Source organism: Choristoneura fumiferana, chromosome 29 (assembly GCF_025370935.1).
Source record: "Choristoneura fumiferana chromosome 29, NRCan_CFum_1, whole genome shotgun sequence".
In the NCBI taxonomy this organism is placed as follows: domain Eukaryota; kingdom Metazoa; phylum Arthropoda; class Insecta; order Lepidoptera; family Tortricidae; genus Choristoneura; species Choristoneura fumiferana.
In genome coordinates, this window is record NC_133500.1 from 1,006,475 (window position 1) to 1,024,125 (window position 17,651).

A 17,651-nucleotide genomic window follows, 5' to 3' on the forward strand; every position below is an offset into this window, starting at 1 on the left:
AGTAGTGGCGAATTTCGAGGAGGCAATAAACGGTCACCATTTTTATGCGTATGACATCGGGTCAGTTATGGACGCAGCTAATTTATCTGATATAATAACAACAAAAGAAGATATTGTTATACAGTTTTATGCCGATTCTAAGGTGATTGTTGAGGATATTATCTAAGTATTAGGCTATCACTAATCAATGAGGGGTTTCTGACAGGTTGTTACGACGTTAGTCCTAATTGAGATTCATCATCATCACCATATCAGCCGTAGGACATTCACTGTTAGACACAAGCCTCCCCCATATTCCTCCAGTTGCTTCGGCTGGAAGGGGCCTGCATCCACCGTGAACCCGGGGTCAGGTCATCCGTCCATCTCGTCAGTGGACGTCCTACGCTGCGCTTGCCGATCCGCGTAATCCATTCAAGAACTTTTCGGCCTCAACGGCCATCCGTTCTCCGTGTTATATGGACTGCCCATTGCCACTTCAATGAGCTAATTCGCTTGGCTATGTCGGTGACCCTCGTTCTTCTAAATATTCGACCTGTCCGAAAACAGTCATTGATATACCTACATAGATTTTGTATGATATCTAGCTGAATGTAATGTTTGTCAGAATGATCGTTTGTCATAACTCTTTTTTCTCTGAATTGTTATAGAACAAACTTAATCTAACCTACAGTTTTCTATAGGAGGACCATTTAAAAATTTCAGAAAAATAAGGTTTCAGTGGAAAAAAAATTATGACAAACGATGATTCGGACAAAAAATACGATATAACTTGCGAAGAGTATGCGAACTTTGGCGCTCCCACTTACCGGTTAATTGAAAATTAATCCAGGTTGAAGTTAAATGTTTTTTTTTTTAATAGTCTGTAATAGCAGATCAGCGTTGGCCTACACAGCCAACACTATGCTGAGCTGGGACCGCTTCGCGATTTCGCATATACATAATACTTGTTATTATGTTAATGCTATTGTTTTTTTTATGTATTTTTACCAAGTACTATGTGATTTGCGAGGAGCGAATACATATTTCTATTTCTAATAGAGAATGTAAATCAACTTTTTCTTGTTTGTTATTCTGTCCTCTTTGTTCTGTCCCGTTGTACAAGAGACAGATTCTTAAAAACCTGTCATAATATTATGGTATTAATGCACTACGTTTGTAGCTACGACAAAAGTGTACGCTCAATGAATTTTAACCACAGAAAAACTTAAAGAAACTCGTGGTTTTAACAACTCTTTAAAACCATGCATGAGTTTCCAGGGGACATAACCATTATGGCAAAGAGGTACAGAAAAGGTTGATCGACCCAACTTATAATTGACTAGCGACTCGCCCGGCTTCGCTCGGATATAATTTTCAAAAAGTTCTATAATCCAAGTCACTTAAAATTTCACCCGTGTGACGCCGGGGCCGCGAAATGTGAAAAATTATGTAACTGATGGTGATCACCTTTTTATCACTTTGTTAGATCTAAGCGTTTATGTACAAAGTGACTTTATGTTCTACGATGTAAATAAGAGTTAATGCAAAGCATAAATAAAACCAATTCTTACAACTTATGTTTCATTTATTAACTAAACCTTATATTATAATTCACACGTCGTCACATATCGACACATCGCTTATAATAAGTTACAATATAGTATCCGTATCTTTCCTTTTGCTTATAAAGCATCAGCAAACCTTGTGGCCTATGCCTAAGCAGTTTGCCAAAGTTACGCGACTTATTATACATTCCAACGTAAGTATTCGTGTGGTACGACACAACATAAGCGTAATTACGTGACACGTTTTCGGCGGAATTACGCCTGCAATGCTAGTTCAACAACTAGCAGCGTATTTGTTGAAATTACGTCACGTTTTAGCATCAACGGAACTTTGGTTAACACCGAAAAAGGTGACGTAATTCCGGCAAATTAATTTCCTAGAGGGCATTAGTATCATGAGGAACGTCTTGCTTGAAATTGGCTTATTTAGTTACATTAAAAACCAATTAAAAATGTGACACAAATGTCTAATGGCGACCTTCTTAAAAAATATTTTAGTTCCTTGATATAGACCTCCGCAAAGTAACGCCTGATTAAATAAATTGTTTTATTTTCTGTTTTGTTTCAATTCGTTTTTTTAAAGATACCAAAATAATTTAAAGACAATTTTTGGCCCATCCTGCAATTCACTGTTGAACTCGCTATTGGTACGAAAAAAAACACTAATGTCAAAATCCTGCTGTCAACACATGACACGTTTGTATGGGTGACCTAACTATAACAAACGAGTAATAATTAACACCACGTTTCAACTAAACCCGGATTTTTAATCCTACGGAAAAAATGTAAACAAAGTTTCGTCATTGTCAAAGTGACATTTCAGGGGATTTCAAGGTATGGGCCCGCTAGAAATATTATATAAAGTTCTGTTGTTACCATGTTTTCTTCTATTTTCGATAAAAGAGCCGTTTTTACGGGAGACAACTTATAAGTCGTCTTTTGACCGAGAAGTACTCGGACCGGAGTCCAACCTTTCATATAAAAATAAACGAAAAACAAAGGAAAACGTAACAAAGAAACAACTTAACTACAATAAAAATATAACAACAATGTCGACAGTAAAAAAAATAACAGAACAAGAGTCACTGGAAAACGATTACGAATTCAGTCTCGAATGTTAGTGCATTGAGTGATGTCTCGCGTCAGCGGCCATAGCTTAAAAACCCGGGTGTAATACCAGGACAAGAAATAAAATTATGCATACGAAAACAGTACTCTCTTTGTAAATTAATATATCAAAGTGTAAATGCCAAAGTAAAGATGTTCATCAGTAAATTAAAATATTTTATCTTGATTATGAAACACAGTTTTTTAATGGGAAGTCAATTTCTGTGGCAAATGTGGAAAGACTAAAATATCTTGAATTCTGCAAATGTTTTTTGATAACAGCAACACCTTTGTTTACATTTTTTCCATGGGATCAAAAATCCGGGTTTACATTACAGTGGCCGTGGTCACTAAGACTCACTCGTTTCGTGATAACTCCCGATTGTGTTACTATATTAATTATGAGGGAAAATCAAGCAAGCAGCAGGAAATGGCATGTCCACGAGGCACGCCGATAAAGTTCAACTGAACGTAGTGACATCAAATTCGATGTCAAATTTTAATTTAACAATTGTAGTATCCAGTCGTCCTAGTAGCAATTGTAAATTTAAATTCTTATGCATCGACTTCAATTTACACTAGGTGACAGCACATCGTATGCCATATTAATTTATATACCTGTACAACCCTCTTAATGTTATTAGGACCGTGCAATTGCGTAAAAATTAACTTGCGTATCACAGAAACGGGGTTTTCCGCGATCACTCACGAATTTATTCTTACGACAACCATCCAACTCATTCCATTGTCGTACTTTCCATCTTTTGGAAATCTGTAGAATTTGCTGTCACTATTCGTGTTATTGTTTTTACAATTCATAACAACGCATCTCGTTACGACCATATTTAACTTAAAAACAATGTTTACTGCAGAACTATACAATCAGACAGCTCGTGCTAGCACCATTGGTTTAATTTTTAGCCGCAGTGAGCGCTGTGATCGTTTCAGCTCCCCCCACCACCTGCTTTGCACGGTCCCAAGGGATGCAGACATATCGATATCAACAGGTCGATGTATCGGCCTAGATTGTCGATATATCGATATTTTATTTTACCGACATTTTTTAGTTTTTCATCCCATTTCGTATAAATAAATCCTTTTAAGTTCTATAAGCTGTATCAAACACTCATTGACTATGTAATTTCTTAACTGTACAAATATTTATCGTTAACGACGCATTTAAACAAAAAAAACTTAAATAGTCGGTGTTTCCAGCTCAGTATTTGCCAGTAATAGCTTTTACTCTTCCATTTTGAGCGCGCCTTTCCGATATTTCATTTAGATATATTGAGTTTTTTCAAAATCGATATATCGATCGGTATCGGCGGATCATTGTGCGGTCAATCAACTTTTAGTGTATGCTATTCCCTTAACTCAGGCATCAGTGATACACTTAGTTAGAAAAATGTTAGCAATGGTAGCATGCCTAGGAGATGAGCCATGAACATTGACATCTATGTAGGTACCTTACGGCACTGACTAGCTGTTTGCACGGCGCATCAAACATCAATATTACTTTGACAGAACTCCTGTCACGGACGTCAACAAACTATAGTGACACGTTCACCAAACCGCGTTGTGAACTTATTTTGTGCGCCGTGTAAAAACATGCAGTCTATACATAGATATCGATGGCCATGAAAGAATTCTAACTTTAGTGGATCTGTACCACAAAAAAAAACATACTTTTAATAAGTAACTCAAGAGATACAGAGAAACTCATGGCAACAACCTACACTAAAAAGTCAATTGGCTCATTGACACAAATAGATACATTTGCGTGTCGATATATCGATATTATCGGTTTTCCGATACATCGTTACATCCCTATCCTTAGCCGTATGTTTGTGCCAGCATTGTAAAGTAGCATCGTTCTGTTACAACGCCATCTTGCGGCCCTCTATGGAGATGTCGACGGCTCGCCGCGACCCGCTGCGCATGCGCTTCTGGTCTATGAACCGTTTCATCTGTTTCTCGTAACGGGTCATCTTCTTCTTACTTACCTGGGGAGAGATAGGTAACGGTGAAACAAGTATAGACTAAAAGCTTATAGCCATGGAGAAAGGTTTTAGTTTTTTTTAATGTACTTTAGTCCAGATAGTTGTATACAGGGCGGAAAATATTGATGGGCCCTGGAGGAAACTGCCTTAACTTTAGTTAGCTATTTTACTCAAAGGAAACATTTTATTATTTTTTAAATCAAAAGAAAACAGCAATCAAAGGTTGTCTAAATTCGCTCTTCTCGCCTGAGAATCGAACTAGCTAAAAGTCAAAAGTCAAAGTTTATTTAAACTAATTAATAAGATTATTGATTATTGGTGAAATTTCTCTAATAAACATTTTGGTCTTTGAAATTTATTCTCAATTCCAACACAAAGAACAGGTAAACATGAAAGCAAATTTAATTAATTTTAGAGTATCTTTGAATGCAGTTTAGATCCTTTTTTTAAATTAAAAATATATTCTAGTAAAATAAAGCTAACTAAAGGATTTAAGGCATTTTCGGGATCCAGGGGCCATATTTTTCCACCCTATTTAAATAGCTGTAATTTAATTATATTTTACTTAGATAGCACACTTACGCGGGACATGTCTATATCACTTGTGGACTTGGGCCGCACTACGTAATCCTTGCTCGAGGGTAAAGGCACGCGGGCTCGCGCAACCCAGCCCTTCTCACCCGGCCGGACCGTCCTGCGAAAAAGAAAGTAGAAAATTTGATTACAATACCGGCATTTTATCGAACGACCGGACCGATTTGCAGTCGTAGATTGTCGTGCCATTGTGTCGATTCCAGGGTAGGCAGTTTTTTTACATAAGTGGATATAAAAGGTATGCACTGAAAATATGTAATATAGAAAAAAAATACGATTATTTAATACAACAATGAACTATTTTTCAATATTATTTTCTTTTTTAAACCAATTATAGTCATAACGTTCGACATAATTTTGACATAAATTGCACCCGTCAACCGCCCACTGGTCATCATGCATTGCTTGACTTTTGTGAAATAACACTGGGCCGTAGGAGGACAGGTGTGCCCCCCAAATCCTCGGTACTCACTTGTCGGGCTCCTCGGCGCGCGCGCGCTTGGCGGGCGGCGGGCTGCCGGGCCGGCGGCGCGGCGCCATCGCCTCGTCACGCGCCTGTCTCTCCTCGCGGGTCATCGCTGCAACGAAAAAGAATCTAATAAAACGTTGCATAACTTCGGCTCATATCGCTACCCACGCCAACTCGCGTTTTAAGACCTCACTTGTACAACAGTTGCATAAAATACTATAATCATCATTCCCAGCCTATATACGTCCCACTGCTGGCACAGGCCTCTCTCAGAACAAGAGGGCTTGGGCCATAGTTCCCACGCGGGCCCAGTGCGGATTGGGAACTTTATAAAATACTATAATAATACCTTTGAAATCAGTAGATAAATTAAATATAGGTCGGGCCCATTCGGAAATGAGGCGTCCCGCGCGCTCGCGATTGGCCTTGGTCTCCTTTGGGTGCTTGTAGAGGTACATCACGGCTTTGCCGATGCCGGACTGCTTGAGAAGCGACTTGTCTATTGATGGGAACTGCGAACAGAAAATTGGTGTTTTTTATAATATAATATCCATAAAAGTTGACATTATTCTTTACATATTAGAAGGCGAAGGGCATAGTTTATGGTCAGTGAAAATTTAAAAAAAATATGCTGGCTCGCTAGCTCGACAGTAATGTCGCATACCAATTCCATTATTGTCGAGGTCAAAGACATCTTTACACTTTAGTAACTTGTCACTGTATGCATTCTGTCAATTTTATACAGATGTTGAAATACGAAGTGAAAGCGATAAGGTAGTAAAGTGTAAATATATCATTTACCTCGACTGCATAGCTTTCCAACGAAATAAACATGGCGTCAACACTCACGTCTTGCAGCAGCTTCAATATGGAGTCTCTTATAAGCAAGCACGGCAGCGCGCGATTGGGCATCGGCGCCAGCCAGTCGCACAGCACGTTTAGAGCGTTGTGCTCCAAGAACGCCAGCTGTAAGTCCTTCTTGATCAGCTGGGACATCGCTGCCTTTAGCATGGACACCTGGAAATAAAGAGTTGAAGTTATGTCCTGAAGCAGTTATAATTTCAAATTGCGACCCGAAAAAAATTAGTGTTGTGATTTTTTACTAATTGATCATCATCCCAGCTTATATACGTTCCACTGCTGGGCACAGGCCTCCTCTCAGAACAAGAGGGCTTGGGCCATAGTTCCCACGCGGGCCCAGTGCGGAATGGGAACTTCGCACGCACCATTGAATCGCTTCGCAGGTTCGTGCAGGTTTCCTCGCGATGTTTACCTTCACCGCAAAGCTCGTGGTACATTTCAAATTTAATTCCGCACATGAATTTCGAAAAACTCAAGAGGTGCGAGCCGGGGTTTGAACCCACGACCCTCTGCTTGAGAGGCAATAGGTCAAACCACTAGGCCACCACTTTAATTGCAGTGCTTTTTTGGTACTTTCCTGACATCTGGTTTTTTTTATTTTTTTTTTTTACTGGACCTGGGGTTAGTGTTTCTCTTAGCCATTATCAAGTTAGGGTTAGTTGGTAAACGGAATTTGGAATATAGAAGGTCAGGGTAGGTAGAACAAAGGCAACATAAATGACATATATTTGTAAATACTATACTTTGGTATCATTTTTATAAATAAAGGATGCTATTATATTTATATATATGTCGGCGGCCGATCGTAAAATCCGCTAGATCACGAAATTCCTGGCATATCGTGAAATGGCGCCATTTCATAAATTGGCTAAGGGACATCCGCCATACTCAAAGTTTTTAAACAATTTATTGGTCCATATCAATGAACTAAAAGAATTTCTTTGCTCATCCGCGACCTTATGATTGCGGCAAGTTCGAAACGACTTGTTGTTGAATTTTATCACATAATAAATTCTCTTAGTTCTACTGCGGACATCATCATTTCTAATTCTATCCCGCAGAAACCCCGAGCATAGCCCTCTCCATAGCCCTCTGAGTGACTTTGAGTTTTCTCATGAGGCCCATCGTTAGCGCCCACGTCTCAGATCCGTATGTCATCACTGACAACACACACTGGTCAAAGACTTTTGACTTCAAACACTGCGGTAATTTGGACGAAAAGACACTGCGAAGCCCGAAGAATTGCGAAACTAAAGTGGCAGTGGGCGGGGCACATTGCTCGCAGGGCGGATGGCCGATGGGGCCAGAAGGTTCTCGAATGGCATCCGCGGACCGGGAGACGAGCTGTCGGTAGGCCTCCAACAAGATGGAGCGACGACCTGGTTAAGATCGCGGGATCGCGGTGGATGCGGAAAGCACAAGACCGGTCTGAGTGGAGAGCCTTGGGGGAGGCCTATGTCCAGCAGTGGACGTCTTTCGGCTGACATGATGAATAAATTCTCATTCTTATGAAGTTAGTACCGAGCGCTATAGCCACGTTACGGAATCGAATCGGGGGCGAATAGAGCGGGCGGCGCGGCACAGCACTCGACCAGCGACCGGCCGCGCGGCACTGCGTAGTTTTGTCCTGCGAAGATTGGTTAGCGGCCGTGTAAATGACGCTTGGCTGTGTGCGTGCGTCGATTCGGGCGCTAGTATAAAGAAAGAAAGAAAGAAAGAAAGAAGAAAGAAGACGTTTGTTCATTAACACAGAAGACACACATATACAGCGAGAAAACACATGAAAATAGTAAATACAATATACACAATGTTGTGTGTCCCCGCGAAAGTGAAACGGTCGAGAGAGAGAGAGAAGAATAGAAAGAAGAAAGAAAGAAAGAAAGAAAGAAAGAAGAAAGAAAGAAAGAAAGAAAGAAAGAAAGAAAGAAGAAGACATTTATTCACTAACACAGAAGACACACATATACAGCAAAATTAACACAAATAAAATTAAAAATAAAAAAAATACCGAAAACACATGAAAATAGTAAATATAATATACACAATGTTGTGTGTCCCCGCAAAAGTGAAACGGTCGCTGACTCAGCATTATGCTGAAGCGTTAAACGCCTGCAGCGCTGATTTTCTGCCAGAACCGTCTGTGACTCACGCAACGATACACAAATATAATAAAAGTATGAAGTCGGAACTACTTGTATTGTGTTGAGGGCTTGTATGACTGACCTTTTTAACGGCGGGCTGGTTCCGCCGGTTGAGGTCTCGGTCCTGGTCGGCGGCGGCCCGCATCTGCTGCAGCAGCGCGGCGATCAGGTCGTCGTTGTCGTTGATGATGTCGATGTCGCGGCGGCGGCGGCGCCCGCGGCGCTCCTCGCGCTTGCGCGCTAGCATTATCTCGAAGTCTGACATGCCGCCGGCCATTTCTTGCCTGTAGATGTGATATAGTACATTACTGTAGAGGCCGGGAAGTAGGGGGTTGCCGGCCAAGCAGATATAGACGGCGGAGCGTAGCGGGGCCGGCAACCTCACTTTTTCTCAAACATGTCATGAAATAAAATAAAAAACCGAGTAATGAATCGGTCGCCCTGTTGTGTGGCTGCTGGCGGTGATGTTTGCCCCGGCAAGGGCCGCAGAGATTCCATTGCAGACACCTTCGCTACATTCTGGATTCAACGTACGCCCTCGCCGTAAATACACCATTTTGCTCCCTTGTGACACAAATAACTATTTGTGCATAAGCCATAGTTGACAACCCTAGAGCGACCGCCGAGCGTAGGTATGAAAAGTGAAGTACATACATGCGATTGACTTCTGACCTATCTGTATTCAGTATTCAGTATTCAGTATTTATTTATTGCAACACCTTTTACAAAAAAATATAAAAAATGATGCCCTGTTGGGGCGCAGCAATTTTAAAATTAATTACATTAGGTAATTAACTTATACAACATATTTGCTATTTAACCTCATGCATTTTTTAGGAAGAGGTTTAGGGACACTTATAAATTAACTTTTATATAATTAAGCTAAATAAACTACTTATACATTTATCTAGAAATAACAACTTAGAACTTATGTGGTATCAAGATGAATAGATAATAGACAAGTAATACCTAGTGCAATGAGATCATCTTAATGACAATAATAATAACAGTATACTATTTTTTCTTTATTCTTCTAATTTCTGTTTTGTGACGTCGACGCCGCGGTTACGTGAAGCCAACGCTGACTGGCTGCCGTGCGCCTGGTTAAGCTTTAGTTTCCTACGATCAGCGGTGCCGTCATGAAGCGGCCGTAATGGGGCGGTGAATGACGTCACTAGAACGTTGTCTATGTGGGCCAACGTTCTGGTGACGTCATTCACCGCTTTGTTGCGGCCGCTGTGTGACAGCACCGCTAATCCTAGAAAACAGTCGCGTCGACGCTGGCACGAAAGACGCAGGTGTGGGGGGGGGGGGGGGTCTCTCACAGCTACGGTACTCACGAGGTCTTGGAGTCAGGAGCCAGCTCGTCGTCCGAGGAGTCGTCGGCAGCGGGGGCGGCGGCGGGCGGCTCCCCGCTCCCCTCGCCCCCCTCGGGCCCGGCCTCGCCCTCGTCGTCGCTCTGCAGACGCACGGTGCGGCGCTTCTTGGCATCCTGACCTGATGATGAAAGGCATTTGAATATTTTTTTAATTGTTTTTTTCGACTCCTTCAGAACCAGAATTTACTACAACTGCGTTTAAATGTATGTTTATGTATATTTTAATTGGCGTTTTAGAGTGTGTCAGTGAGTACCTGTGCGAGGGGATCCCGAGCCGGAGCGCGAGCTAGAGCGAGACCGCGAGCGGGAACGAGACCTACGGATTAAAACAGATTACGGATTAATACAATGCTTCACACAATGGGGTCTAAAGAACAGAACTAAAAAGTCACAGATGTTGTCACTGGGGGCCGAACGTGTTAAAACTATATTCACTCCAACAACTACAATGTTAGAGATACTCCACAAATCTATTAAAAATAGTGCAAAATGGCCGTCTAAAAAAAAACAATTGAGATGAAGATGAGATAAAATAACATTAAAACAGCACAGCTTCAGCATTATACTGAGCAAGTGTCTGATTCACAACCGCAATGACACATACTTTCCTACGTGTTGTCTATTTGTACTTAATACTATTGTTGTGTCTTGTGTTCTTTCAAACTAAAAAGCTACAAAAATTCTAAACTCAAATCATTTATTCAGTAAATAGGCCGCAATGGCCACATTTACATGTCATTGTTTTATTGGTTACCATAGTCAGGTTTTAACTCCAAACCTCCTACAAAATATTTTGTCAATCCCTGAAAATAGTATATTATGATCTTAATTCACAACACGCTTCTAAATCGCGTAATATATCTTTGGCAGCCGTTTAAATTCACTTGCACTCTAATTTCAGTAAACTACGGAGAAATTCGAACACTTTCCTTAATTTCTATGAAACAGAAGTGTAATTAGGTCCAACATTTTTTTGATATTTTGTAGATTTTGAGTGTTGAAAGGTAATGTAATCTTAAACATTGCTAAATATTCATGCATTATTGTGTATGACCAGAATTAGGATGTGGGTTGACATTATCCCATGGCCTTATTAGAGTTTAACTGTGCGGGAGCTATTCTTCCCATGGCCCGGTAAATAGTCTTGTCATGTCATAAAAACTCAAGTAAGTAATAAAACTGTTTTTGTGTTCAACCTAGAGCGAATTCATGTACCAAGCTATAAATTCACCTTTTAAAGACTTTCCCGAAGAATTTCTTTTTGTAGATATAGTATCATAAAATTAAATAATTGTGTTGCTTTTAACCAAAAAAATAATGAGGTAAGTAAGTATTTATCCACTTGCCTGTCTAGGTGTGAGACTATACTATACTTTCAAGTATTCAAATTTAAAAATAAATAACAAAAACCAAAGAGATCCAACATCTAATCGGGCCATGGGAAGAATTCCCACACAGGCACATTCTAGCCAGGCAATGGGATAGAGTCATCCCACATCCTAATTCTGGTCATATCACAAGGACGCAGGAGTATTTAGCAAAATATATGATTATATTACCTTACAATCATTAAAATCATGAAAATACCAAAAAATGGTTCGATATATCTGCTTGTGTTTTTCTTAAATTTAGTAAAGTGTTCGGATTTGTAAACAAACCACTAACATCACTGGTCAAGTGGATTTAAACGGCTGCCAAAGATGTTTGTATGTTTGTGTGTTTGTCCGTCTTTCACGTCGAAACGGAGCGACGGATTGTCGTGATTTTTGGCATAGAGATAGTTTATGGGCCAGTGAGTGACATAGGCTACTTTTTATCCCGGAAAAATTTACAGTTCCCGAGGGAACAGCGCGCGATAACCGAATTAGTTTTTACAAATAAATCACTTCAGTACTCACTTCGATTTGGACTTCGCAGATCCAGAGCGCGATCTAGATTTGGAGCGAGATCGAGACTTGGACCGAGATCGCGACTTGGACCGAGATCGCGACTTGGAACGCGAACCGGAGCGCGACCGGCTTCCCGACCCGGACCGCGACCGCGATCGCGACTTGGAACGGGACTTCGACTTGGATCGAGAGCGAGACTTCGATCGCGAGGCAGACTTGGAACGGGAACGGGATTTAGATCTCGATTTAGAACGGGACTTAGAGCGGGATTTCGAGCGAGATTTTGAGCGGGATTTGGAACGAGATTTTGATCGGGAAGCGGACTTGCGGCCAGCTGATTTGGATCGTGATCGGCTTTTTCTTGTGCTCACTGAAAGAAAAAAAATTGCAGTTATAATTATTTTGCTGATTGACCTTTCATTGGTCGCAAGCCAGAATTACTGAGCCACTTGCAATTATTCATAACATAATATGACCGTGTAATGCTATTCTGCTTTGTTAATGGTAATAGTTATAAGTTTTTTTTATAATCGGCTAAATTATCAACAGTGAAATGAAATGACAAAAATATAAAAAATGAAATAAGTAGTAATTAAGCAAGTAGCGATTCAATAATCTTGGTTCGCTATGGTGAAGTCCAAGAACTTATATCACATACCAAAATGAAACCTATTTACTGCAATCTCATTAAGGAATTGTGTACATCTCCCAAAGAAATCCATATGAAATCGATTGTGAAAATGTTTGACCTTGATAATTAAATAATTATTTATGGTTCAAAGGGTGAGTGAAATATTTCTGAAAACAAAAAACAGCCTTTGGATTTAAGGGCCTACGCTAGCTGGCGCGGGTGCAGGTACAATCCTATGCACGCGACGCGCGCAGTCAGCGCTGCTCATACTATTTTTCAATATGCGTCCATCGCGTCAGTTTGCGTAGACTCTAATACGGTATTTGACTATTTTGTATATGTTTTATAAATTAAAACTACACAATGCCTGTTATCGAATAGAAAAACCATTTTTAAGCTACCTTTACAAATAACAAAGTTATAAAGGTTTGAAATTCAAGATTAGACAGAGAAAGACATACTGGCATGTGACGTCACACGCCAGTACCGCCATACTTGCTGCATAGAGAAAAGCGTTTGAGAAAGACACAGGTATATAGATTTTTCGAAAAAATCACTATAAATCCAATTTTCAACCGATTTAAATTTTCTCTTCACTAAACACTATCTGTTTATCTATATTTTCATAATAATATTAAGATATGGCAAAATCAGGAGTTGTCAAATACCGTATTCTTCTGGCGGTACTTACGCGAGGGCGACGTGTCTCCCGCCGCAGCCGGTTCCTGATCATCCACCTCCATCCTGGCCGGCGACTTGCTGGGAGACTTGCGCGGCGAGCCGCTCCGCGAACGAGACTTGCGCGGCGAGCCGCTACGGGAACGAGACTTGCGGGCAGAAGCCACTGAGCCGCTACGCGAGCGCGACTTGCTCCGCGAACGCGACTTCTTCGGCGAACCGCTGCCGGAACGCGAGCGCGATTTGCGAGAGGCAACCGAGCGGACGGAACCGCTGCGCGAGCGGGATTTTCTAGGCGAGCCGCTACGCGAACGGGATTTTCTAGGCGATCCGCTGCGGGAACGCGAGGAGCGGCTACCAGAGCGAGACTTAACGGGCGAGCCGCTGCGAGAACGGCTCTTAGACTTCGATCTGCTTCTAGATTTGGAGCGCGCCGGAGAAGCTGAGGCAGCTCTAGAACCGCTGCGCGAGCGTGAACGGGATTTCGCTGGTGATCCGCTACGTGAACGGGATTTTGCGGGCGATCCACTACGGGAACGGGATTTTGCGGGCGATCCACTGCGGGAACGGGATTTCGCGGGCGAACCACTACGGGAACGGGATTTTGCGGGCGATCCACTGCGGGAACGGGATTTCGCGGGCGAACCACTTCGAGAACGCGATTTCGCGGGTGATCCACTGCGGGAACGGGATTTCGCGGGCGATCCACTGCGGGAACGGGATTTCGCGGGCGATCCACTGCGGGAACGGGATTTCGCGGGCGATCCACTCCGGGATCGGGACTTGCGGGATCCGCTGCGAGAACGGGCTGAGGCCGACGAAGAGGAAGAAGCGGAGCGCGACCGAGAACGGGAACCGTCGTGAGACATCTTTGATGCTGACTCCACCTGCGCAGAAAGATTAAGGGCCTGTTTTACCACTTGTTGACTAAGTGTCAGATAAAAGTAATGCCGTCTTTGTTTATTCGGACAAAACAAACATCACTGATATTTGTCACTTAAAGTTAGCCAAAAAGTGGTGAAACAGGCCCTAAATGACCACCTATGAAATTAAAAATATAATTACTTCATTCAGCTAATTATTCTTCATTTAACTAATTATTCTTAATTATAATCACTCTAACTAATAGGAGTTTAATCATTTTAAGATTAGGATTTGCCATTATAACTACACTATTTAATGAGCTAAATATGTACAGTCACGTCTAAAAGTATGTATACACAAAAAATTTTGAAAAATATGTAGCCACACATTTTCATCATAAATATGTATCTATTACTGACACCAAAAAATTGTATTCATTAAACTGTTTCAGTATTATGTAATCACAAAATGCTTCAGAAAGTTGCATACTTAAATAAATTCCATTTAAATGTATCCACCTCGTAGGCAAAATAAGTATACATGAATGGGTTCCATATACATATAACCACACCAATTTGGCAAATATTTGTATACGCCGTTTGATTCATAAATATGTATCCAGACTGCAACAACAAACCTTGTCTGACTGGCATAGAATCGTAAGTTGTATATTTAACTGATTTGACAATTCACGAAAACAGTGCGGACTTGTCACTGCATACGTCTATCTCACGATTATTCTATGACGCACTTGACAGTCCTTAGATTGAATTGACTTGTAAATATTAAGTATTTCAGTTTAGGGTCATTCTCAGAAAGGTGCACTAAGCATTTTTTTGTTTTTATTTTAATTATATTGTTAATTGTTAGTGGTAGAGCCGCACTGTAGCGTGATACCGGAACAGTGAACAGACAGAGTTACTTTCAATTCATCACTCCATAGTATAAAACAAAGTCGCTTTTTTGTCTGTACGCTTAGATCTTTCAAACTACGCAACGGATTTTGATGCGGTTTTTCACAAATAAATAGTGTGATTCACGGTGTCTATGTATACCGTAACCGTGTTGTGCGGAACGGGTCACCAGTATATATTATTTTAATGGAGTATGATTCGTAGTATGTATGTCCCTGCCCGCATGCAGGTTACGAAAGAGACAGACATGTAATCTTAACAAAACAGTAATTCTTCAAAACGAATCAAAATATCAAATCGGGTTTACATATTTATGAATCAAACGGCGTATACAAATATTTGCCAAATTGGTGTGGTTATATGTATATGGAACCCATTCATGTATACTTATTTTTGCCTACGAGTGGATACATTTAAATGGAATTTATTTAAGTATGCAACTTTCTGAAGCATTTTGTGATTACATAATACTGAAAAAGTTTAATGAATACAATTTTTTGGTGTCAGTAATAGATAAATATTTTTGATACAATGTATGACTACATATTTATGCAACCTTGTTTGTGTATAACATATTTTTAGACGTGACTGTACAACCATTTTAAATTAATTTATTGGCAATTCTGTACAAACAAGTTGTTCTGATTAGGTCATTAAAAACCGGTTTTTAATGTCCTAGTTCTGATGCTTCAATTCCAACCACCTTAAATGGATGTACACTATTGCAATTGCTCAATTTGTGCTATTAATGTAACATTGTTGAATGAGGGCTATCGCGTATGAATTCGCCGCTAGAGGCGCTAGTGTAGCGTGAGGTCTCCGAAATGTCAAATCTCATAGTTCTTGGGTGAGCTACGCGGGCTTATTTATAATTAGAATAATTTTGTGAATATTTTGCAATATCTGAAATTAATTATGGCAAATATGCGTTCTGGGGCAATGAATGTCTGTGTTTTGAGACAGTTTTGTCTTTTGGAAACCTTTGTCCTCCCTTTTTCCAAACAAAACGGGGACTATGCAACACTGTGGCATGCTCAATATTTTTATGGTACGGTTCTAAGGTGTATTAAAATATGATTTTAATCTAAACTTTGTTTTCACACCCGTAATAACAAACTTTGATTGCTATACTTAAAAACCTCACGCAACAGTGCGCCATCTAGTGAGACAAAAAACGATAGCCCTCATTGTATGTTTACAGAAAACTTTTTCACTTACTGATTTGCTAACATGTATAGGATATAATAAGTATAAGACCTTATTCATTCTCTTCTGGAATAACACAAATAAAACTTTACAGAAAATTGCTTTTTCACTTACAGATTTGCTGCGTGAACGCGAGCTACGGCCTCCTGAAACAATAATTAATTTCATATTAAGGGTCCGTTTCACCAATCATTGATAAATTTCATGTGACAGATAAATGTGATGCGATCTCTGTTTGTTCGGACAAAACTGACAGAGACGGCATCACAGATATTAGCCCCATGAAATTTATCAATGCATGGTGAAACCAGACCTGAATTATGTAGATGAAGTGTGAAATCATTTGATTAACTTAAATTGCTGTAACTAATGGTTTTAGTCCGTTTATGCCTAAAATACAACATATTTTCAAAACACTACACTACCTATTTACCACATTTCTAGTTTGATTACTAGATTCTTGCTGCACCACATTACAAAATCGAGGATTAATCAAGGAAAATTTTACTCGTTATATTATAGTTGAGCACATTGCAAATACTTCTTACTCCTCTGCGGGCATGCTTTTTACTGTAGGAAACTATTAATAGAGTTGATGTTTGAATAATAGACATTGTCAAACAGAATTGTTTTGATCCAGTGGATTCTGTGCACAAAAAGCTTACCAGCTTTTTTAATTTACTTACTTATTCAATTACTTTTTCAAAATGTTTTGTCTGTCTAAAATACCACACTAATTCAGATTCATACATTCCTATAAGTGTATGATTTAAATCTTGTGCTAATTGTAACTTGTCACATTTTAGTATTAAGTCCATGCATAATAGCCAAACCGAATTAATGAGCCGCAAAAGCGTGTTTATTTCGGACTTTACAGAAGCATTGAGGATATTCGTTTGAGAATCAAATAGCTACTTACAGTAAATTAAAAACCACTGTTACAAAGATAAGAATAACTGGGCCCGAGCTTAACTGTAGAGGACAAGTAATTTTACCTCAATATCACGATAGAATCATGTTAACTGTTAGTTATAAAAAAATAACACGTAAACATATTCTTTGAATGATATCTAGCATTCTAGAAACTCTTCCAGAGGTTATGTCGGAGTTTTACGTACTTAAATCAAACAATAACATACCCGTGTCCACGTCCATTGTTGATTAAACTAGTATCACACAGTAACAACGATTATACTTTAAAATTAAACCATAAAATAACAATTTCACACGTTAAGATAGTAAAAACGAAGCATTTTTATTTTTAACACCAGAGATCAGAATATCAGATTGACAGGCAGCACAGCACCAAGCAAGCACAAGCAAGTAAATGTAAAAAAAATATAATGCCATTTATTTTCTGTAGTCTATAGCATAG

At 40.0% G+C, this 17,651-nt stretch overlaps 2 protein-coding genes across 3 annotated transcripts in view; both read right to left on the bottom strand.

Annotated features, from left to right (window-relative positions):
• The window catches only part of LOC141444281 (U-megalopygitoxin(8)-Mo12-like), a 241,785-nt gene that overhangs the window by 123,416 nt on the left and 100,718 nt on the right, over positions 1–17,651 (bottom strand). The window lies entirely within an intron of this gene.
• On the bottom strand, positions 4,147–17,613 carry LOC141444095 (uncharacterized). The gene is made up of 12 exons (XM_074109530.1): positions 17,416–17,613; positions 16,391–16,422; positions 13,306–14,179; positions 11,993–12,353; positions 10,349–10,410; positions 10,057–10,213; positions 8,799–9,000; positions 6,564–6,731; positions 6,064–6,226; positions 5,718–5,823; positions 5,234–5,345; positions 4,147–4,654 (listed from the first exon to the last, which is right to left on the bottom strand). The coding sequence occupies exons 1-12, from the start codon at positions 17,429–17,431 to the stop codon at positions 4,529–4,531; spliced, it is 2,379 nt and encodes a 792-aa protein (XP_073965631.1). The 5' UTR covers positions 17,432–17,613; the 3' UTR covers positions 4,147–4,528.

What these genes read in the sequence shown, in the direction of transcription:
- LOC141444095 (XM_074109530.1), bottom strand. An exon ending in CGCGTTCACGCAGCAAATCT is followed by an intron (nt 14,180 to 16,390) that starts GTAAGTGAAAAA and finishes CTTTCTGCGCAG; the next exon opens with GTGGAGTCAGCATCAAAGAT. An exon ending in CTCGGGATCCCCTCGCACAG is followed by an intron (nt 10,214 to 10,348) that starts GTACTCACTGAC and finishes TTTCATCATCAG; the next exon opens with GTCAGGATGCCAAGAAGCGC.